The sequence below is a fragment of the Cervus elaphus genome, chromosome 16, assembly GCF_910594005.1.
Source record: "Cervus elaphus chromosome 16, mCerEla1.1, whole genome shotgun sequence".
Taxonomy (NCBI): domain Eukaryota; kingdom Metazoa; phylum Chordata; class Mammalia; order Artiodactyla; family Cervidae; genus Cervus; species Cervus elaphus.
The window spans coordinates 12,031,053-12,055,647 of record NC_057830.1 but is presented as its reverse complement, the minus strand read 5'-3'; the positions used below and the strand labels follow the sequence as shown (position 1 = coordinate 12,055,647).

Below are 24,595 nucleotides of genomic sequence, written 5' to 3'. Positions count from 1 at the left end.
ATGAGGGATGGCATGGGCATCATCTAAGTTGGGAGCAAGCTTGGTGTACCCTGGAGTGGTGTGAAGCATAGGGTCACAGCATAAATGGCTGAGAAGCCAGGGCACAGCATTTGGTATTATCCTTAAGATAGAAGGCACGTGGAGGATCCTTCACAGGAGACCATGATCTCATTTGCATTTCTTCAAGACTACTCCAGCTTGACCATTCCCAGTGGGAGAGTCGCTCACCACTTCTCTTTTCCTAACAGTTTTTGCCAGAATCCTGCGGGCTCCTGAATCCCACAATGTCACCTTTGGCTCCTTTGTGACCCTGCGCTGTACAGCCACAGGCATCCCTGTCCCCACCATCACCTGGATTGAAAACGGAATTGCTGTGAGTTCCATCTGTATGGGGACTTGTCTGGGGAAGACCCACCAGTGTTGAATTTGAGGGCTGAGAACATATTTGTAGAGTTACCATGATCTCTGTCATAGGTCTCACCTGCGTCTCCATTTTTCAAAATCTTCCAATATTTTCATTCTAGAAGTCACTGTCTAGAAACTGAACTCCATAGGTTTACTTTTTTCCTTATATCATAGGGAATAGTAGAAAACCAAGTTTATTCTTTACACTTTTGTGTAAAAGAGAAGTGGTAATAATTCCTGCCCACACAAAAATCATCAGCTGAAGGATTAGTTCACTGCTAGAGCCTACTTTGATGAAAAGCAATCCAGAATTAGAATACGTGTCTGTTAGTGCAACATTTTATTTTCATTTCTAATACTGGTAATAGTAGCTAGTATATAGTATGTGATTGCTATGACTAGGCCCTGTTCTAAGCAGTTTACATAAAAGCATTCACTTATTCATTCTACAAATACTGAGCATCTCCTGGGCATCAGGCATTATTCTAGACATTGTACATACAGGCGCAACCAGAACAAGTAAAGTTTCCTATCCTCAAGTTTCTTACACTAACACTGGAAAAAAACAAACAATAAAATAAGCAGACAGTAGAATCTATACCCTGTGTGAATAGTGTCCAATGCCATGGAGAAAAATAAAGCGGGAAAGTGAGAAAGTACAACCTCAGGAGGAAGACTCTGTTTTCAATAAAGTGGTCAGAGAAGCTTTATTAAGATGAAGATATTTAAGCAAAGAGCTGAAGGAGGAGGCTGTGTAGATAACAGGGGGATTACAACCAGGCACAGTCTCTGAGATAAGCGTACACCTGGAATGTCAGAGGAACAGCAAGTAGGTCAGTGTGGCTAGAGGAAAGAGGTAAGGGGTGTGTATAGGGATTGTAGATCCTACAGGCTTACATAGGTCATGGATACATTTGACTTCATTTGGATGAAATGGAATGCCTCTGTAGGTCTGTTTCTGCTGTCTGTTTTACTGCTGACTTTCTTTCATTGTGTTTTGTTTCCTTGTGTGCCTAGTTATCTTTGACTACCTGCTGTTCATTGTTTTGAGAAAAAAAAAAATGTCAGAGGTTAATTTGAGGTCTAGATAAAGGTTCTTTTCTCCAGAGAATTTTTGTTTGTTTCTGCTAGGGACCAAGGGCTACTACTAATCTTTGATTGGCTTAAACTTGTTAAAGTAACTTGTAATCTTGTTCTTCTTTAGTTCTCTAATTAAACTTCAGGTATCATTTACAACTCAAATCTTATTTGACAGTACATTTTGTGGCTTTTCTATGAAGCTGTAGGAGCTGTCTTAAGCCTTTTAAAGTAGTATAAAGAGATGCCCTAAGAAAACTGGGGAACTGACAATATGACTTTACTAATTTGTCTCACTCTTCAAAAGGCTTGTAGGGCTTTAGAACTGGAAGATATATGATTATTCTCTGTTGGAGTTGAGGAGTAATTTTTAAAAGCCAGATGGTTTGAGTTAGTTTTGGTCTTACTGAGACTCCAACTTCATCTTTTAAGATGTGATTCACACACACACAAAAAAAAAAACCAGAAAGCAAAATAGATTCTTTGCTGGAGATTCTAAAACAGGAATAAAATAAATGAACAGTGACTTTCCTCCAGAAAGAAAGCAAAAGGACATCTGCAGTTCTCATGGTCAGAGAGGGTTTGCTCTTACAGCCAAGTTTTGTTCTTGGTGCTACTATCCAAGTCCAACTAGAAATTGAGATGACTGCCCTGTGCTGATGCAAATCACAGGAAATGGAGGCAATCTTAGGTACTTAATGTCGGACAAGTAGCCAGCCAGAGAAGTCTATTGAGAACAGGGAAGAGTCCACAGACCTGGGATCATTTTGGGTGGGCAGGATTAAGACAAATGCAGAGCCGGGAGCAATTTGGCACAGAATAAGACAGAATTCGAACTGTGTCCTTTAACTAACTATAAGGCAGTGAACTAACTTCACTAACACACTAAAGTATTAAAGTATAATAAGTACTTTAAAAGGTGTGAATGCTCCTTCATCCTCATACATGAACATGCCAGTAAACTTAAACCCTGAATGCTTACAGCCAAAGAATAAGAGAAAGGCAAGGAAATTGCGCCAAAGTGATAAAAAATTCTTTTGCTTTCTTCCTATGGAGACATCACTCATCTTTCATGAAAATTTGTAGTCTTAGATGAACTCAGAGTGAGCAGTAATATCCCTTTTGTTTTACAACATTGGAAATAATACTTTGGTATTATTACTTATTACTACTTATGGCTACAGCAGAGATTACTTTTCTAAAAGAAAATATCCTCATATTTTGATAACCAGATTTACTTAAAGTTAAATCCAACTCTATTATTTTGGCATTCAAATAAAAAATTTGCACATCTCTCTTGCTTTGTCCAAAAGATATATTTATAACTCCTAAAACATGTTAAAAGTTCAATCATTTAAATTTATTAGAAGAGTTTTCAAAATGAACAGCCAAATCTGTGTTGAAGATTGTGGTTTTTGAATTTCCTTAAAGGGAAGCTCACTTATATTTTATACATATTTTTAAGAGGCAGTTTTTTGGTTTAAAGGACATGAGCTATGGAATCATCTTTTCTTACTGACTGTGTAAACCCAAGATAATTACATATATCAAGTGGAATATGTTATGTGGACTGTCTCAGCAGCCAGACTGAAAGAGGTCAATATTCATGGCTATGTTGATCAGAAACAGAATGGGAAATTTTCTCAGCCAGCCTGTTCCTTTTTCTATGATGCATAAACAGACATTTTTACAACTCCCTAGACATGGACCATATTAGGCCATATCCTAAAATTCCGTGAGATAGTTCTAGCCAACTGGGACTGTTTGCTGCATGACAAGGTCATAGAAGCCAGAATACCATTCAGAGGCCAAATTATGATGAAGTTATAGGATTATCCATAACTGGGGGTAAATTCTCTCCAAACAGCATTATTAATGATATGTAAAAAGTTTTCCACCTATGTTGTCTCCTTCAGAAGACTTTTACATACATTTTATCAGGTGTAAACTAATATGCCTATTTAATAGAGTGCCTGTTCGATGGCCTCATCTGACGTCACAGTCTCACCCCCACACACAGAACAGAGAACTGTTTATCCAGTGCTTTCAGGTCAGTATGCCTGGGTGACTTGGAGAAAAAACATATTTACTGTAATACCAGATAAAGTCACCTCAATGAAGTCCTTACCGTTGCCTCAGCATACCTTGCTTAAAGCTCCCAGGCATAATCTGAACTCATCCTTTTGAGCTTTTAAATCTGAAAGGCAAAATGATCAAAATGCAGGGCAAAGGGATGTTCTGAATTTTAGGTCATGAAAAATACTAAACTGTTGGTCAGATTGCTCCATGAAGAAAGAAAAACAAATTCAAATGATGACTAACAAGGCCTGCTGTGCATGAGTCACAAACTGAATCAAGCCAGGCCTCTGGAAACAGGAGGAAAAGCACTTAGGAACCACATCATCATCAGGCAATGAGCCTTGGAACTTGACGGTCTACCCACTGGACTATGTCAGCACCTGGATGATGTCCAGGAGGACAGAGGTCAGGCGGCTTAAAGCTCATTTCGCTTTCCTCCCAAGAATGTTTTCAGTGACCTTGAGGAGTGACTTTCTTAGGTGTGAACATGAAAATAGTGCAAGTTTAGTCAGCATTGAGGGGATTACTCATTTCTGAGTTGTCTCTTAGGCATCCACTGTACAGACCTACTTCTTGAAAGAAGAAACAAACTTGCAAAGGAGGAAGGTAACTGTTCTACAGATTTCACATATATAAACTGGGAAGGGATTATATTTAAAAACAAAATATCCTCAGAGCATAAAACATACTAACTGACAGAGATTTGAGGTCTTTAGCTTTTTTCTCATTGTTGCTTTGTATTAAAATCTGGGGAGAGTCCAAAATTGTATTTCACCAACAAAGATCTACTATAGAGCACAGTGAACTCTACTCAATATTCTGCAATAACCTTTATGGGAAAGAATCTGGAAAAAATGGATCTATGAATATGTATAACGGAATCACTTTCCTATACACCTGAAACTAATACAATGTTATAAATCAACTATCCCCCAATAATCTTTTCAAATTGTATTTCAAATTGTTCAGTCCTTTCCATCTAACTTGGACATTCAAATCCATAGGAACTTGAATCTCTGATAAATATGATAATGATGCATTCAGAATTCCCAACTGCATGTGTGTCTCTCAAATATATTTTCCTCTCTGCCTTGTCAATTTCTCATAGAGTCTAGGCTGCTTATCTGGGGAAAATGCCACAATACTTGATCTGACCTGGGAAGTTTACCCAGTTAAGGTAAATTGATGCTCACATAAACCAGTGTTTCTAAAAGAATGGAGACTCATAGTGCAGATAAAGAACAAAAAGACAGGAGCTAACTGGACAAACTTTCACTGCCTAACTGCAACAGAGAGTGCTTGCTTCTGGGGCCACCCAGCTACCTGGCAGCAGAAGCATGGAAAGTTGGTCTCACCTCAGGGCTTCCCTCCCCCTTGCAGATCTAAATGAGAAACAGTAAAATATCTTGGCTCCAAGTTTCTTACTCCTAGTTTCCTTCTCTACTACTAGACAGAAAGATCTTTTTCAAGGCCACCAAGGTACCCACTCCTACTCCTGCTCAAGGTAAACCATTAGCTGATTCCTTGATTGTCAGTCCATTCACAATTCTCTCAAACTAGCAATTTCCCCCTCAGATAAGCAATGATGATGAAGAAAAAAAAATTGAAAAAATGGCAGAATGCTTAAGAAAGCAGTGAAGAAAGAATCACCAGTTTAAGAAATGTCACCACCTTAACAATGACATTTAAGTCAGATGTTTATTTTGTTTATGGTTGATTTGAGGTTTTGTTGTTACTGCTCTTCTTTTCTAATGACTATGCAGTTTTAGGACTAGGCAAGGCAGTAAAACATAAAGATTAAAAGCACAGACTTTGGGGGTCAGACACACTAGTGTGTAAATTGGAACTCTGCAACCCAAAAGAATGTACTGGGAGCTGTCTTTCTTAGAGTTGGCATGCTGATGACTCAAGAGCATTTAGGTATATTAACCTGTCAATTATGTGCTAATATGGCATTGGTAGCCTGGCTCTTCCAGGATACTTGATTTTCTGATATAGGTCATGATGCAGAAACAGGACTGACTTCATAACTGTTTTTTTCTTGTTAACCATCCACTACTTGTTGTGCATTTAGGGGGGGAACTGGAAAAGAATTATGAAAATAAGTCCAAAACTCTATTACCCGTCATGATTGACTGTCTCTAACTTTAAGACATAGAGATGTATCTTGGAGGATACACACAGGGTATCTTTTCTAGCTCATGTTAGTTATCTACTGTCACATCACAGACGTCCCAAGCCTGATCACTTAAAACAAGAGCCATTTATTAATGCTCACAAGTCTGTGGCTCGACTGGGTGGTTTTGCTGATTTGGGCGAGGATTGCCTGATCTTACTGATCTAGCTCCTGTGATTGGCAGGTTGAGTAGGAGCTAGTGGGTGTAGAATGGCCTTATTCATATATCTGGGGGTTATTATTGGCTGCCAGCTGGATCAGTGAGTATAACTGGGCCATAAGTGCCTCAACCTCTATCAGGCCCACTCTGGCTTGTTCACAGGAGGTCACAGGTTCTAAGTGAAATAAGAAAGCAAGCCACAGTGTGCAAGAACATTGCAAGTGTCTGTATCTTTTGAAAACATGTCACAAGCCAATCAAGACTCAAAGCATGAAGAAAGAAGCCACCTCCGAAAGGAAGAGCAACAAAGTCACATTGTAAGGTCATGGGCGTTGGGAGACAAAAGTTGTTGGCAATTTTTGCAATCTACCATATGCCTTTTGATCCTAATCCTAATCCTTTTTCTTTCCAGTCTACTTTACACAGCATATTAGAAATTCTTGACCTAATTCTATCTTCTTTCCCCCGCCGACTCCACCAGGTTTCTTCTGGGTCTATTCAAGAAAGTGTGAAAGACAGAGTAATTGACTCAAGACTGCAGCTGTTTATCACCAAGCCAGGACTCTACACATGCATAGCTACTAATAAGCATGGAGAGAAATTCAGCACTGCAAAGGCTGCAGCCACCATCAGCATAGCAGGTAGGATGGCTGTTCACAACTGCACTGTTTCAGGAGAGGAGAAGGGAACGACAGAGGATGAGATGGTTTGATGGCATCTCTGACTCGATAGACATGAGTTTGAGCAAGCTCTGGGAGTTGGTGATGGACAGGGAAGCCTAGAGTGCTGCAGTCCACGGGGTCGCAAAGAGTTGGACATGACTGAGCAACTGAACTGACTGACTGAGGAGAAGAGAAAGTCGGTACTATTCCACAGCATCCTTCACTAGGGAACACCTTTTTTTCTTTTAAATCTCTTACTCCAGGCCCACTTGGGATATTTCTTCCTCCAAAGGTTGACCAAAATAATTGATTTTGGGAAATTCATTGCTTCAAAAATTAAATTCTTAAATGCCTGCCTAAGTGATATGAAACAGCTTCCAGGAGTTCATTTCTTTCAATATCTTTCTCTTTCATGTTCTTTTCTTCCCTTTCTTTTTTTTATTCTCCCCTCTCTCCCTCTCTCCCTACTTCTTTCCTCCCCTCCTTCCTTCCTTCTTCCCTCCCTCCCTTTCTTTTTCTTTCCTTCCCCTCCTCTTTTTTCTCTTCCTCCTCTTTCTTTCTGGGGGTTAATCAAGTTTTCCAAGGCTCCCAAAGAGTAAGTTGGCAGACATTTAACATGCTTGTGCCAATTTCTAATTGACTATATTTTAGGGCATTTTTACTTATAAATATATTATCTACCTCGTGGCCTTTCCCCTTCTTGTTTCATGCAAGTGATAGCAGGATCCACAGATATTTTCAAGGAAAAGGGCTGACACATGGATTTCTAGGATATTTGTGTTGAGTTATAAAGGTTTATTTTTAAAACTTAAATGTCCCAAAGGCTTCTGAGAACATCTGTGGAATTCCTAGAGATGGAAATAATCCCTGTATCAGGAAATGCCAGGCATGATAATATTCATAGCATGCCTACCGTCCAAGGGTCAGCAGAGAGATGCTTGGCCTCACATGTAAGGTAAGCACTGGTAGAACCTGTATCCAGAGCCAGTTCCCCAGAGTCTGATATTTCTTATTACAGTGTCACTTCTTTGATCTTCCTTGATGAGGAAATTTCTAGTAATGCTTGTGATTTTTAGCATGAGGTGAATAAGGACACAGAGAAATACATAGGGAGCATTGAACAAGGCTGGCCCTCTGAGGCATGCCCACGAAGGAAAGAGATTTCAAAACCAGATTCTTTCTGCCTTCTCCTCCAAGAATATATCTGTATCTTGAGATATCACATCAATTATTCAAGAATTTCCACTGATGGGAAGTCATATTCCCAGAGAAGGGTGAGACTCTTAAAAGTAAATTCAACTCAATTTAACAAATAATAATAAACTGATTACTCTTCACATACCATTTGTTGTCCATGAAGCACTCTTACATGCATTTATTAAATACACTAGGTTCAGTCCATTGCATTAGGTAAAGGATGCAAACTTAATTTATGAATGGGATCAATAATGGAGTCCAAGTCTTCCAGGGACTCTCAATCTAAAAAGGAAGCCCATTAGTCACAGACATCATGACACAGACTATGTTCTATGCAGAAGCACAAAGTACAACAGCAGGAAAAAAGAGAGTTTAAGGGAATCCTTCGAAAAGAGGTACCATTAGAGTTAGAGATGACAAGGTCAAAGTGAGTCCAGAAAATAGCAAGTCATGATGGAGACTGCGATGAGGTAGAGGAGAGGAAGAAAGGTTTGAAACGTGAGATCTAGCTGTATTATGAAGAGGCTGAGTAGGCTGACTGTACTCTTTAATCAATGGGAAGTCATTTAATTTTTTTAGAGGAGACAAGTGAATATGGTCAGATATATTCTTTATCAAATCAACAGATGTCAGGTGTCAAAAGATGAGGGGCATGGCATGCAGTTAGGTTATTCCAGGAGTCTGGAAGAGTTATGAAGTTCTGGACAACAACAGCAACAATTGGTGAAGAGAGAAGAGGAGAGACGCATGAAAACTATTACATAGATGGCAGGTCAGGAGAGAAAAGATAAGGTTTGAAAGTGTCTGAATGTGGTACAAGGAGTTTAGATGTGTCTGAGATTTTAAGGAAAATGTCTAGGACAAACAATAACAGATAAAACAAAAGAACATGAGAAGGTTCAAGAGATAACAAAATGATTACATTTTTGATGCCTTTAAATTACTTGGAATGATTCTAGTCTCACTATCTTATGTTTTATTTGATAGTTGATCAGGAGCCAGTGTTCAGTAAATATATATTTATATAACTATATCTATATGTTGATAACATATGTATGTGCAGAGAGACGGAGAGAAATAATTACATATGAATACTCAAATCCAAGAAAATAAACTGATCTAACCTAGCTTAACCTACATATCCACTGGTTGGAGGAGAAAATAAATGTTGCTAATATGAAGAAAGTTTCATTTCTGGTCATTATTCAGGCATTCAAAGATCAATTCCCTGCCATGTCTCTTCCCCTCCTTCCTCCTTCTATCTCTTCCTTACATGGAAAGAGAGAAGGAGTCTTGGATTTATGCAGTGGTGTCCTCTGGACCACCCTGGTCTTTGGTAAAGTCTACAGCTGGAGAACTAGTGATCTCATCTCTTGGCTTGGTTGGAACCCAGAGGACCTCCCTGTCTGGCTCAGCCCCATTGAGGCTCTTCCTGTAGCAGTACAATCCTCTACATCTTGGTCAAATCCTTCATCAATTCCCTCTCTAGAGTCTATTATGCAACCTTTTCCCCTAGTCACCTTGGCTCTCTCTGCAATGCCATACATGCTAAACCTCAAGTCAGCTCCTTCCTTATCCCTCTTGAGGACTGTAGCAACTTCGGAATCATTTTCATGTTATAAAAAATCCAAAGAAGATTTAGACCACTGACTCAGTCCTGCTGTCTACCCAACTGTGTCATACTACTATTTTCGCACTAATGTGGCCGATCTCATGTCAGGTTAAAGGGCCCTTATAAGAGTCTCTGCTTCTGGAGTTCCAAATAAGAAGTAGGAAAAACTCCTGATTTATCTTTGTGTAATTTATCAATATACCTCTCTTCTAGGATTTTGGTCCAGAGAAAGGAACCTATAAAATGTGTACCTTAATTCCCCTATCTTCACCTTTCTGTAATTTTATGTAGAATGAAACCAGCAATGATTTGACTTTAGTCAATGGGTTTGGAAAGTATGAGGTACCATTTTTGAATAAGACTCCCTTACATAGCTAATTCATAAAAAGCCACAAGACCCTTTCGTTCATCCCCTGATCTGTTTTTCCTGTTGCATCACACTTACTATGAGACTTGAAGCTCCTCTACTTTTCCTAAAATTTCCTCATGCACATTTTAAAAGGGTATCTCATGAGTGCAATGGAATAAGACATCTGAACCCCATGAGACACCTGCCATTTTTATTTCTCTCCTTAACCTGTTCACATGGACATCACCAGATGGTCAACACTGAAATCAGATTGATAATATTATTTGCAGCTAAAGATGGAGAAGCTCTATACAGTCAGCAAAAACAAGACTGGGAGCTGACTATGGGTCAGATCAAGAACTCCTTATTGCCAAATTCAGACTTAAATTGAAGAAAGCAGGGAAAACCACTAGACCATTCAGGTATAACCTAAATTAAATCCCTTACAATTATACAGTGGAAGTGAGAAATAGATTTAAGGGACTAGATCTGATAGACAGAGTGCCTGATGAACTACAGACAGAGGTTCATGACACTGTACAGGAGGCAGGGATCAAGACCATCCACAAGTAAAAGAAATGCAAAAAAGCAAAATATTTGTCTGAGGAGGCTTTACAAATAGCTGTGAAAATAAAAGAAGCGAAATGCAATGGAGAAAAGGAAAGATATACCCATTTGAATGCAGAATTCCAAAGAATATCGAGGAGAGATAAGAAAGCCTTCCTCAGTGATCAGTGCAAAGAAATAGAGGAAAACAACAGAATGGGAAAGACTCGAGATCTCTTCAAGAAAATTAGAGATACCAAGGAAACATTTCATGCAAAGATGGGCACAATAAAGGACAGAAATGGTATGGACCTGACAGAAGCAGAAGATATTAAGAAGAGGTGGCAAGAATACACAGAAGAACTGTACAAAAAAAAAATCTTCATGACCCAGATAATCACGACGGTGTGATCACTCACCTAGAGCCAGACATCCTGGAATGTGAAGTCAAGTGGGCCTTAGGAAACATCACTACGAACAAAGCTAGTAGAGGTGATGGAATACCTGTTGAGCTATTTCAAATCATGAAAGATGATGCTGTGAAAGTGCTGTACTCAATATGCCAGCAAATTTGGAAAACTCAGCAGAGGCCACAGGACTGGAAAAGGTCAGTTTTCATTCGAATCCCAAAGAAAGGCAATGCCAAAGAATGCTCAAACTACCGCACAATTGCACTCATCTCACACGCTAGTAAAGTAATGCTCAAAATTCTCCAAGCCAGGCTTCAACAATACATGAACCATGAAATTCCAGATGTTCAAGCTGTTTTTAGAAAAGGCAGAGGAACCAGAGATCAAATTGCCAACATCCACTGGATCATTGAAAAAGCAAGAGAGTTTCAGAAAAACATTTATTTCTGCTGTATTGACTATGCCAAAGCCTTTAACTGTGTGGATCACAATAAACTGTGGAAAATTTTGAAAGAGATGGAAATACCAGACCACCTGACCTGCCTCTTGAGAAACCTATATGTAGGTCAGGAAGCAACAGTTTGAACTGGACATGGAACAACAGACTTGTTCCAAATAGAAGAAGGAGTATGTCAAGGATGTATATCGTCACCATGCTTATTTAACTTATATGTAGAGTACATCATGAGAAATGCTGGACTGGGTGAAGCACAAGCGGGAATCAAGCTTTCTGGGAGAAATATCAATACCCTCAGATATGCAGATGAAACCACCCTTATGGCAGAAAGTAAAAAAGAACTAAAGAGCCTCTTGATGAAAGTGAAAGAGAAGAGCGAAAAGTTGTCTTAAAGCTCAACATTCAGAAAACTAAGATCATGGCATGCAGTCCCATCACTTCATGGCAAATAGATGGGAAAACATGGAAACAGTGGCAGAATTTATTTTCTGGGGGCTCCAAAATCACTGCAGATGGTGACTGCAGCCATGAAATTAAAAGACGCTTACTCCTTGGAAAGGAAGTTATGACCAATCTAGACAGCATATAAAAAGCAGAGACATTACTTTGCCAATAAAGGTCCATCTAGTCGAGACTATGGTTTTTCCAGTAGTCATGTATAGATGTGAGAGTTGGACTATAAAGAAAGCTGAGCACCAAAGAATGGATGCTTTTGAACTGTGGTGTTGGAGAAGACTCTTGAGAGTCCCTTGGACTGCAAGGAGATCCAACCAGTCCATCCTAAAGGAGATCAGTCCTGAGTGTTCATTGGAAGGACTGATGTTGAAGCTGAAACTCCAGTACTTTGGCCACCTGATGCGAAGAGCTGACTCATTTGAAAAGACCCTGATGTTGGGAAAGATTGAGGGCAGGAGGAGAAGGGGATGACAGAGGCTGAGATTGTTGAATGGCTTCACTGACTTAATGGACATGAGTTTGGGTAAACTCCGGGAGTTGGTGATGGACAGTGAGGTCTGGTGTGCTGCAGTCCATCCATGGGGTCTCAAAGAGTCAGACATGACTGAGCGACTGAACTGAACTGAACCTGTTCTTTCCAGTCAAAGTTGCTAGATGCCTCATAAGTCTCCCCTTGTCATTATTGAGGAAACTACATCTCAACTCTGGGGTGCTCCCTATTTCAGGAAATAGGGAACCAATATTCCAGGAAAGTGAGGCCACTCTGGTATAAAAGGGATGCACGGAACCACATTAATTCAGAATCACGTCAAAGCATGGTCTTACACTTCCCAGATCTCTCAGAGCTTAGCTATGACACCTGCTCTCTCCATTTCTGTTTTTGGCATCTCTCTCCATTAGCCTCATTAGGGCTTCCCTGGTGACTCAGATGGTAAAGCGTCTGCCCGCAGTGAGGGAGACCCGGGTTCGATCCCTGAGTTGGGAAGATCCCTTGGAGAAGGAAATGGCAACCCACTCCACTATTCTTGCCTGGAGAAGCCAGGCAAGACCCTGGCTACAGGACCCTGGTAGGCTACAGTCCATGGGGTCGCAAAGAGTCAGACACAACTGAATGACTTCACTTTCTTTCTTTTCTCCATTAGCCTCAGAGGTCCAGAGCCTGATGCTTCCCCTTGACACTCTGGCACACTTCCTTACCTCAAACTCTCCTTTCTCCCATTTCAGCCACCCCCATCCTCCCCTGGTGTTTTGCAGTCAACGGTACTTTTTGTCACATTCTCTGTGTTTCACTTTGAAGCTTTTACTCCATCTGTTTATTTACTCATCCCAGCAGGAAAACTGGAAATGGAAAAATCTGTTCTAGGGCTCAGGATTATGTCTAATGATATTTCTAATGTTTGAAAGACAACAACAACAAAAATAAAGATCATCCTTCATTTTCCCAAAACTCTTCCATGCATATGCCCAGATTCATATGTATTATTTGAGAAACTTGATACACTTTTCCTGACTCATTTACATTTGCTGCTAGTCATCAAAAGGAGCCAGAAAAACTTTTGGATCCTCTCCCTATGAACCAGGAAGTTCCATTTCCCCTTCAGTCACCACCTCGAAAGGCTCAAGTTGCCATTTAAACTCACCAGGATGCCATGTTATTGGCAAGATGCCTTCTCTTTTTCCTCAGAACCCTCAGCCCTGTGACAGAGACCAGCAAGACATTCTATGATCCCTGTAATGAGCATAGCCCTGGAAGAGCCAAAGGCCATCAAAATAGACACAGGTATTAATTCTATCAAACATTTAAAGAAGCATTAACAGCAGTCTTTATTACCCTGATACCAATGCCAGATAAGGGCAATACAAGAAAACTAAAGACCAATATTCCTGATGGATATAGTTGAAAAAATTCTCAATAAAATCCTAGCAAACCAAATTTAAATGTACTGACATTAACAGAATCATGCTTCATGATCAAGTGGGATTTATCTCTGGGATGCAAGAATGGTTCAACATACACAAATCAGTTAATATTTGTCTTTATCTGACTTAATTCAGTTGGTATGATAATCTAGGTTCATCCATGTTGTTGCAAAATCGCATTATTTCAGTCTTTTTTATGGCTGAGTATTATTCCATTATATATGTATGTATGTACATATATAATGTGTGTACATATATATATATATGTATGTACATATATCCATATTTTTAAGGATAAAAATATGATCCTCTCAGTAGGTGTGGAAAAAGCATTTAACAAAATTCAATATACATTAAAAATAAAAACTCTCAGCAAATTGGATATAAGCAATGCACTCCAACCCAGTAAGGGCCACATATAACAAACCCACAGCCAATATCATACTCAATAGCAAAACATTACACACTTTTCCTCTAAGATCAGGAACATGACAAGAGTGCCCATTCTCACCATTTGTATTCAACATAGTACTGGAAGTCCTAGCCCAAGCAATCAGTCAATTAAAAGAAATAAAAGGTATCCAAATTGGAATGGAAGAAGTAAAATTGTCCCTATTTGCAGATGACACAATCTTATACATAGAAAATCCTAAAAACTCCACCAAAATCTGTTAGAACTAATCAATGAATTAAGTAAGTTCTACATATAAAATCAACATATGGAAATCAGTTGTTTTTTTGATATACTGACATCTGAAGAAGAAATAAAGAAAACTATCCCATTTACAATAGCACCAGAAACAAAAAAAGTACTTAGTAATAAATTTAACTTGGGAATAGAAAGATCTGTACACTGAAAATTACAAGGCACTGATGACAGAAATTAAATATACAAATAAATAGAAGATATCCTGTATTCCCCTTGAGGAGGAAATGGCAACTCACTCCAGTATTCTTGCCTGGAGAATCCCAAGGACAAAGGAGCCTGGCAAGTTATAGTCCATGGGGTCGTAAAGAGTTAGACACAACTAAAGTGACTTAACATAACATCCTGTGTTCACAGATGAGAAGAATTAATATTGTTAAAATGTCTACGCCACCCAAAGCTATCTGTGGATTTCATATACTCCTATTAAAATTCCTATGACATTTTTTCACAAAAATATAACAAACAATTCTAAAACTGTATGGAATCAAAAAAGATCCCCAATAGTCAAGTAACTAAGAAAGCACACACTGAAGGCAACACACGTCCTGGTTTCAAACTATATTACAAAGCTATGGTAACCAAAACAGCATGGAACTGGCATTAACCAGACACCTAGACAAGTGGAAATGAATCAAGAGCCCAGAAATAAACTCACACATATATGGTCAATTAATTTATGACAAAAGAGCCAAGAATATACAATGGGGAAAAGACAGTTTTTTCCATGCATGGTGTTGGGAAAACCAGATAACCATGTGCAAAAGATTCTATTTCTGTTCTGTAAATAAGTTCCTTTGTATCAGAATTTAGATTCCACATATAAGTACCATATGATATTTGTCTTTATCTGACTTAATCAGTTAGTAGGATAATCTCTAGGTTCATCCATGTTGCTGCAAAATGGCATTATTTCAGTCTTTTTTATGGCTATTATTCCATTATATATGTGTGTGTGTATATATATATATATATATATATATATATATATATATATATATGAGACATCTTTATCCATTCATTTCATATTTTTATTTTCTATATTCTGAGCTGATGATTCACATTATTACAGAGCAAATATAACTTTGGACTCTGTTTCATAATAACCATAGCTAATTGAACACACCATCATGTTTCACATTCTCTGTCATGTCTCATAGCCACACTGCTGGGTCCCTTGCAATGTTCTCCACAATTGTGAGACCTGGGATAATGTGGCAGGAGCACACAACTCTCTCTACCACCCAGTGCTTCACCCACCATAGGCAGAGAGTGTTTTTATCAACAAAACAGACCCCACCCCTCAGCATTTCATGGTGGTTACATCTGGTTTCCAACTGATTAAAGGTGTTTGCTTTTAATAAAAGAGAAAAGAATAAATGAGTAACAGCCAGTAGCTGCACTAAATTGCTACCAGCTGTCCCACAACTAGTACCAAGAGGTAAGCATTCTTTTTATAATCACGCAGCTTTTTCATTTTAGATTGGCTGTGTGTTTTAGAAGACAGCCAAAGTTTTATTGGCTTTTCCAGATAATTGAAAAGATACTACAAATACTGATGACTGTTGGAAATTTTTAGAATTTTACAAATAACTAGTTTTGAGATAAAAGCACTTGTTTATAATTGCCAGGTTCTTGAAGCCCTTCCCTGCTCCACCCCCCGCCCCCAAGAAAGAAAACGTGACTGGAGAGAAGACACACAGAAGTCTAGTGAATCATCCTTTGATTCTCTTAATATTCTTGAAAAGACTGAGCACCTTTAAACAACCTTGATTTTTTTGTCCTCTCACTTGCCATTGAAATAGAAGCCTATCTAAGTTTATTATCTCTTCCCAAGTTCTATGGCTGGATTCTCTTTGGTGTTGGTTCATCTCCATGGTATAGAATCCTCTCTTTTACTTCTTAAATTGAGGGCTTTTTCATATACAAAACCTTGGTCTTTTCATGTTTCAACAGGTTTCCTTGTCCAGCTGCTATTAGATTCTGTATTTACCCCTTCTGAACTGTATACCATTTTCTCTTTAAGAATTTCCTCATGTTTCTTCCATCTGTTCTATCCAGAAAATGTGGGGCCCCTTGTTAGAAAATTATTAAGTGTTTCAAGATGATCACAGCAAAACACTAAACTAAGGATGGAGCCCTTCTGATTGTGAGACCCGGTATGACCACGTGAGGCCAGTGGGTCTGCGAAAATAACAGCTCCACCACCCATCCCCTCTTTCCTTTTCCTGTTCAGCCCTCCACTCCTTGCTTTCCTGTTGAAAAGTCCCTGGGTAGCCAACAGAGGGAAAATCAGACTACGATCCTGCCTAGCCTAATGATGCCATGGTTGACTCCTCTTAAAAAGAATTCAGTTCCTAGAGACATTTAATATTTTCTTACTTTCCTTCTCCAAATATGCCTGCTAATGTAGGATCTGGCCTCCCGGCAGATGCAGAGAACTTTTCAGAACCTTAGAGCTAGAGGTATCAAAATTATCTCTTATAAGCCTTGAGATGAAAATGTACTAACCTTTGTTTCTTTTCTCTTTTACTTTGATTTCCTGTGGAAACTTCCTTTCCTGGTACTAGAATGGAGGTAAGGTATTGTTATTGCACCAATGTTTTGTTTTGCTTTGTTTGACATGCCATTTTTTATCTATTATTTGTTGAGCACTGTAATCTTTCAGAAACTCTCTAATTTCTAATCCTTTAAATACTTTCACAAAAAGATGATGATGAAGATAGGTAGTATCTATTGAATACTTACTATGTGTCAGGCACTATGCTAGGAGTTTTATATACATTAAAAAAATTTATCCTTGGGACATCCCTATGAAATAGGTACTGTTATTATCCCTATTGTATGGAAAAGAAATTAAGAGAGTTACTTGGAACTGGAGACTCCAAGTGACTCACACATCAAGTAAATGATAGGCTTGGAAAAGAGACACAGCACTGACTCCCAAACTCTCCCTCACAGCTTTATCCTGCAGATAAGAAAGTAAGACCTTATAACATTCCGAAATTTACAATGTTTTATTTGCATAAATTCACTTTCATAAAAATTCTATGATGTGTGGTAACTATTTTAACCTAGTTTTACAAATGATGAAATCAAGATTCAGAATGGATGCGTGTATGCAGTTGCTCAGTGATGTCCTACTCTTTGGATTGTACTCCACTCCATGGATTCTAGCCTACAAGGCTCCTCTGTCCATGGAATTTTTCAGGAAAGAATACTGGAGCAAGTTGCCATCTCCTACTTCAGTGGATCTTCCCAGTCCAGGGATAGAACCTGCGTCTCTTGAGTCCCCTGCATTGGCAGGTGGATTCTTTACCACTGTGCCACCTGGAAAGCCCTCATCAAAATGGTTAACTAAAATAATAATAATAGTTAAGTTCTGCAGACATTTTGAGTACCACTTTTCTTATACTAACATTTCAGCAACTTTGTAGGACAAGAACTATCATTCCTCTTTCTTTATATGAGGAACCTGAGGCACAAAGAGCTGTCCAGACCACATAGCTAACTACAGAACCTCAATCTGGGCTCGGATAGTCAGAGTCAAAAACACACATTCATAACTATAATGCTAACCCAGTTAACAGAGCAACTAAACAGGACCTACAACTCAAGCCATTGATTGTAATTCCATGGAATGAAATAATTCATAGTATAAATAATAATTCATAGCCTAAGAAAATTTAGTGTGTTCTCAATCTTTTTCCCAATTCATATAGCTTTGATGCATTTGTTTACCTGGTAAATAAATTTATCAGGTATTTGAGAATTAGGTGGCTTCACCTATTTGAGAATTAGGTGGCTATCACAGTTCTAAGAGACAGCATACTGACCTGAAGGATACAACAGAGAAGCTGAATATTTACTGAAGAGATATATGGCATATACATGGAAAAATGTAAATTGAAATGCAGGTCACCCATAGAAGAGATGTCATCTTTCACTCATTCATCCCTTCAGCACGCCTGTCTTCTCTATGCATCTTTAAGCCACTCACCCTAGGAAACTTCCCTTGTGGTCCAGTGGTTAAAAACCCACCTTGCAATGCAAGAGACACAAGTTTGATTTCTGGTTGGAGAACTAAGATCCCACATGCCGCAGAGCAATTAAACCCACATGCTGCAACTATTGAGCCCACGTGCTCTGGAACCCACGTGACACAACTAGAGAGTTTCGGGCACCACAATGAAAGATTGCACACGATGCAATGAAGATCCCACATGCCACAACTAAGACCTGATGTGGCCAAATATAAATAAATACTATTATGCTATTAAAAAAAAACAACACTAATTCTGGTGCTATATTGGAAAGTAGAGAAACAAAAGAAATTTTATTAATTCTCTGCACCCAAGGAATTGACATTTTACTAGGGGACATAAACATACACACGCTGGGTCTGGAAGATCCTCTAGGGAAGGAAATGGCAACCCACTCCAGGACTCTTGCCCAGAAAATCACATGGACAGAAGACCCAGGTGGGCTACAGTCAAATGGCTGCAAAGAGTCGGACATCACACACACACACACACACACACACACACACACTCACACCCCTACACATATTACAGAACCACATAATGATGGAAGCATGCAGAAACCCTAAGGGCTCAAGGACAGAAATCATTCACATAGAGCTATATGCAAATGAAAATCTTTAACTGATTATAGTCAAATAAATGCTAACTAAAGAAACTCCCATACCATTTTTCGCTTGTGATAACTCAAGGACCTTTGGTTTTCTGCAAAGGACAAGACAGTAAGTATAGGGATTTGTGGGCCAAACAGTCACTGTTGCAGCTACTCAGCTCTGCTATGGCAGCACAAAAGCAACCATAGACAACTTGGAAATGGATGAACTGGGCTGTGTTCCAGTAAAACTTTACTTCTGGACACCGAAATTTGAATTTCATATAATTTTCACTCCTTTTGATTTCTTTGACCATTCAAAAAAATAAATAACTCACAGGTGATATAAAAAGAGGCAGAGCGCCAAATCTGACCTGTGGGTTCTATTTGCTGACTCCCGTCTTAGAGAATGTGCATGTGTGTGTGCCAAGTGTCCAACCCTTCACAACCCTATGGACTGTAGCCCGCCAGGCTCCTCCATCCATGGTGTTCTCTAGGCAAGAATACTGGAGTGGGTTGCCATGCCCTCTTCCAGGGTGTCTTCCTGACCCAGGGACCCAACTCACGTCTCCTGCCGCTCCTGCATTGCAGGCAGATTCTTTACCTCTGAGCCACACAATCATACACAAAGACACTAGACGTTAAAGGATAAAAACAATTCCAGTTTGCTTTGGAGACTGAGAGCGATGTACAGCCTTGACCATCACATAAGTACAGTGAGAGGCCGGGCAGTTACTGTATAACAAAAGAGTGTCACTATCGAAGGAGAGGTACAGTTCTCACATGGGAGGGCAGGAAAAGAAGGTGTGGCATTTCCACTGAGGTGGTGGGGTTGTCCCCACCAACCATGGCATGGCTGGTCATCTGAATGTGCCCTTGGACAACGTATTACGTGTTCAAAGGGAGTAGATGTCTCTCTCATAGAAACTGGAGCATCACATTTTAAAACAGTGGACCCTTGAACAATTCAGTGGTCAGGGGCACCAATAAGTATCTTATATTTGGTGCTATATTTATGTGGTTCCTCCATATCCACATTTTTCATCCTTGGATTCATCTAACCACGCATGGGATGGTATAGAAGTGTAGTATTTATTGAAAAGAACTGCGTATAAGTGGAATCCAAGTAATTCAAACCTGTATTGCTCAAGGGTCAACTGTATTCTACTGAAAGGGATTCAGACATGCTAAAGCAGAGAGAAAATAAAAGTGAAGATGCAGTAAGAATCCTTCAAATGTTTCTTTTGACCAAGGAGAGCTGTCTGTTACAAGAGAAACTGGAAAGGCTGGGAAAGGCTGGGATCAAACATCAGTTGTTGATTCCAAAAAAGAAACTATACAGAAAGAGAGGTCAGTCAGGTTGAGTTTGTCAGGAGGCAAGAGAGGGACTGACTGCAAGTGCCATATTAACTAGAATTTTTGGAGGAAGTTTGGCAGATTATTCCGAAATAACCAGCACTCTGTGAACAGATCCCTGCAACCTCTGTCCCATTGCTGAATGAGCAACAGGCCTCTGCTGTTACTCCATCTGCAGTCTCAAGAGCTACATGTGGAGAAACATGACTTCAGTGGGACAGAAAGGGGACTCATCACTTGCAAAAGTCAGAAGGCACCAGTGGAAATTTTTTGCATTCATCTGTTTCCCCAGGTTTTGCTGTGAGCTCCTTAAAATAAATTTTTAAGTGATAAGGTTAGGAGGTTGAAGGGGAAAAAATGGCCCAATTGGCTTCCATATCTGGCCTCTGAAATTTGATCATCACATAAAATTTGAGGTTTATAAGTTGCCAAAATAAGGGAGATATATTACATAGGATACACACACACACACACATTTGTATATATTTGATGCTAAATATCCCTTGCCTTGTGGGCCAATCAAGCAATGATAATCTACGAAAGCTGTCTTTAATGCTCCCAAAACATCAGCAAGACACAGAAAATAAGCAAGAACCATACACTTCGTATGGTTTTTTCCAGGATGCAAACGGTTTTCACAGGCTACTTATCGTCAAGCTGGTATGAAGACAAACCAAAATTAAAACCAAGATCTTCTCCTTCTATTAAAAGCCTATTCTGCTTTTTCTTTTTTTTCTTTTGCATTATGTAGCTAATGCTCACAAATCAATGAGGACTCAGTACTATTAATTCACACTGAGGTTGTTCTAAAGATTTCTCTAGGGCTTTTTAAAAGAAAAGCAACAGAAATTCAGAGAAAAGAATTGGTTAATTCATTATTAATAACCCTTATCTCTAAGGCTACTTTCATTAACTTTTCCTTTGTGTAATTTTTCTAAGTTTCCAATGTTTTTTTCAAAAAATGGTTTTTGCTTATGTAATTAAAGAACAAAATCATGAACTTTTTATTTAAAAATATTAGTGGAAAACTAAAGAAATATTATTTAATAGTTATCATATGACAATGAAACACAGATGATTAATTCTCAACTCAGACAGACCAGGAGAAATATTTAACTTTTACATGATATATTTTTTTCTAAGTGAAAACAGTCACTCTTCCTCTCTTTTTAAGGAAGGATTATCAATATGTATGACCATTTTGTAAAACAGTTTGAGTTACTTCCAGTTATTAGGTATTATTACTCAGTTTCTTAAAGCACAGTATCCTTGCTTCTCTCGAACTTTCTTAGTGTCATCCTACCTTGGGTTTCCTCAGAAGTTGAGTCATGAGCTATTTCTGGTGTTTTCTCAACCTTATAGGGCCCACGTTTTCTTGGGAGTTTTGTGTTCCCTTATTCAAAACCTTCATTTTTAAAACCCCCAATAAACTACAAGTAATACAATAAAATTCATGTTAACTAATTAGTAAAATGCTCATATGAATTAGAAAATTATTCTATATTAGAAAACATCATTTTAAAATATAGTATTTCATGGAAGTTCATTGCTTTACCTGAATGAGTTGTATCTCATTTAATAAATTTGCTTCAAAGACAAGTCAATGATAATTTCTAATCAATTTTTCAAATTCAGATGAGGTCTGTTAGCAGTTAAAACACTTCAATTAAACAAATTCCAGTTGTTTAATTTCTTCTTGAAATCTTTTATATAAAGATAATGAAATGCTAAATTCCAACAGATGATCTAAATGATAAAGCAACTTGAATTTTCCATCCCTGTTAACAGTATCTTATGGAAGGCATAAAGATATATTGAGACTATTACAGTGCCTGCACATAATAAGTGCTCAATAAATATTTGTCAAGTGAGTAGAGGAGCTATAATTCTCAGCACTGTGTTAAGGGAACAGTGGATATGTGGAGAGAGTACCAGCAGTATCTTCATTTTCCTTGTTGTCCTTTTCAATCATTATAAGCTTTTAATCTTATTTTTATGCCAGTACTTTTATTACCCATGAATACACAATAACCTGGGTTCAGGATAAGTATTTACATCACTTTACAGAGTATGGCATCTAAAGTGAACAGATGACTTTCCCTAAGACATGTGGCGAGAAAATAGCAAAACTGAAGATGTTACTTAGCTCCTCTGAGAGTCATAGAGACTCTCATCTGAGAGTCCAATGCTTTCTTCTCCCTATGTGCCTTTCTTCTTATTCTTTAATGGACTGTTGGGAACATGTGTGGGTGGTAGGATCTGAGTATTGAAGATGTGTGCCACAAAATTCAAATGCTTACCTATCATAACATTTAAATAAACTATGGGAGAATTCAATGGACAGAGGAGCCTGGAGGACTACAGTCCATGGGGTCCCAAAGAACTGGACATGACTGAGCAACCAACGCTTTGCTTCCCTAGAGGCTCAGTTGGTAAAGAGTCTGCCTGTAATGCAGGAGATCTGGGTTCAAACCCTGGGTTGGGAAGATTCCCTGGAGAAGGGAATGGCAACCTGCTCCAGTATTCTTGTCTGGAGAATCCCATGGACAGAGGAGTGTGGCAGGGTACAGTCCATGGGGTCACAAAGAGAAACAATTGAGTGACTTTCACTTTTCACTTTTCATGTTTATAAAGCTGCAAGTTTTTGGATCAGACCAGTTACTACACTTAGTCACTTATTAATCATCATGATGAATGTGTTTTGTAGATGTATTTATTGCTACGTCAGCTTGTTTGTAAGAAATGTGGAGTCAAATTTTATTTATGATGAAAATAATAAAAAATACTCCCACACATTCTGGCCTTGAGTTTCTAAAGCTTTCCACATGGTTATCAATTTGGATCTTCATCATAACCTCTGGAGTAGCTAGAGGTAATATAACTGCTGCTGGAAATGACAATATTCAGATGGAACATTTCAACCAATTTGCCAGTACAATCTTCTATTTCTGTGATGCAGATGTGGAAATGGAAAATAAACAAAAAGGCAGATTGAATGCTCAGAACAGCATGTGATCTGGAATGTTGTTCACTGCTTCTTTCAGCAAGCCACAAAAAGATAACAAAGGCTACTGCGCCCAGTACAGAGGGGAGGTGTGTAATGCTGTCCTGGCAAAAGACGCTCTTGTTTTCTTCAACAACTCCTACGCAGACCCTGAGGAGGCCCAAGAACTACTGGTTCATACTGCCTGGAATGAACTGAAAGCAGTGAGCCCATTCTGCCGGCCAGCTGCTGAAGCTTTGCTCTGTAACCACATCTTCCAAGAATGCAACCCTGGGGTGGTACCTACTCCTATACCCATTTGCAGGTAAAATTAAAAAATAAATAAATGGGGAAATTCTGTTTGTCTGCAAACAGGGAAAGTTTTCAAAAGAGGAAGTTGTCAGGTACAGGAGTAAAGGCAAAAGCTGGCTTTTGTGCAGACTACAAGGTAATTAACTGGACAAAATTCTTACCCTGTAAATCCCTGATGGATGATACATTATTATACATGGGGCTTCCCTGGTGGCTCAGATGGCAAAGAATCCACCTGCAATGCAGGAGACCTGGGTTTGACCCCTGGGTCAGGAAGATCCCCTGGAGAAGGGAATGGCAACCCATTCCAGTATTCTTGCCTGGAGAATTCCATGGAAACAGTAGCCTGGCGGGCTACAGTCCATGGGGTCACAAAGAGTCGGACACGACTGAGCAACTAATGCTTTAACACTGAGCTAGAAAATGTCACAAAAGGTATAATATTCTATTTGTTATTGTTTACATTATTTTCATATTCATAGATATCCCAGCTTTCTAGGAAGTAAAAAACAAAATCCCAAACTAACATGGATTTCATTGGTAAACTAAGATAGAGAAAATAGACTATATAAAGTGTTTCAACATTATTTGCCAATAAACATGAGATCTTGGTGAGCATTTCAGAATATTAAGATACATTCCACTCAATATCCTAATTTAAGTACTGACACTCTGGTCTCATGGAGGGGTGGAAGTAGTTATAAATATTTCCTTAAATCCCCCATACCCTGTAAGCATTGAAATTTATAAATCCAAGTTCAATAGAACTATCTTTGCCTCTATTTACTTTTTATATAGCAAAGATAGGAATCAATATGAATTTTGAGCTAATTAGAATAAAGTTCAAATACTGTTTATACTACTTTCTAGATGTATATGATCTGGGCTAAATTCAGTTTCCTCATTTGCAAAATAGAGTTGACAAGATTAAAAGATAAACTGCATCCATGGCATATATTAGAACTGGATAGATGCTGTTTACTTTTCAAGGAAACAGGAAGACTATCAACATAGAACATTTCCATCTGTTTCAGTAAAACCAGGAACTATTTAAATACTGAAATAGTTTTTTTTTTTTTAAATACTGAAATAGTTTTTAA

The 24,595-nt window shown here is 38.7% G+C and overlaps 1 protein-coding gene across 2 annotated transcripts in view; it reads left to right on the top strand.

Moving 5' to 3' along the window:
• The window catches only part of MUSK (muscle associated receptor tyrosine kinase), a 95,513-nt gene that overhangs the window by 56,840 nt on the left and 14,078 nt on the right, over window positions 1-24,595 (top strand). For both annotated transcript variants that reach the window (XM_043870538.1, XM_043870537.1), the window contains exons 8-11: window positions 249-373; window positions 6,379-6,538; window positions 16,783-16,789; window positions 23,245-23,508. In XM_043870538.1, the coding sequence (XP_043726473.1) occupies window positions 249-373; window positions 6,379-6,538; window positions 16,783-16,789; window positions 23,245-23,508 (556 nt within the window). The remainder of the gene's footprint in view (window positions 1-248; window positions 374-6,378; window positions 6,539-16,782; window positions 16,790-23,244; window positions 23,509-24,595) is intronic.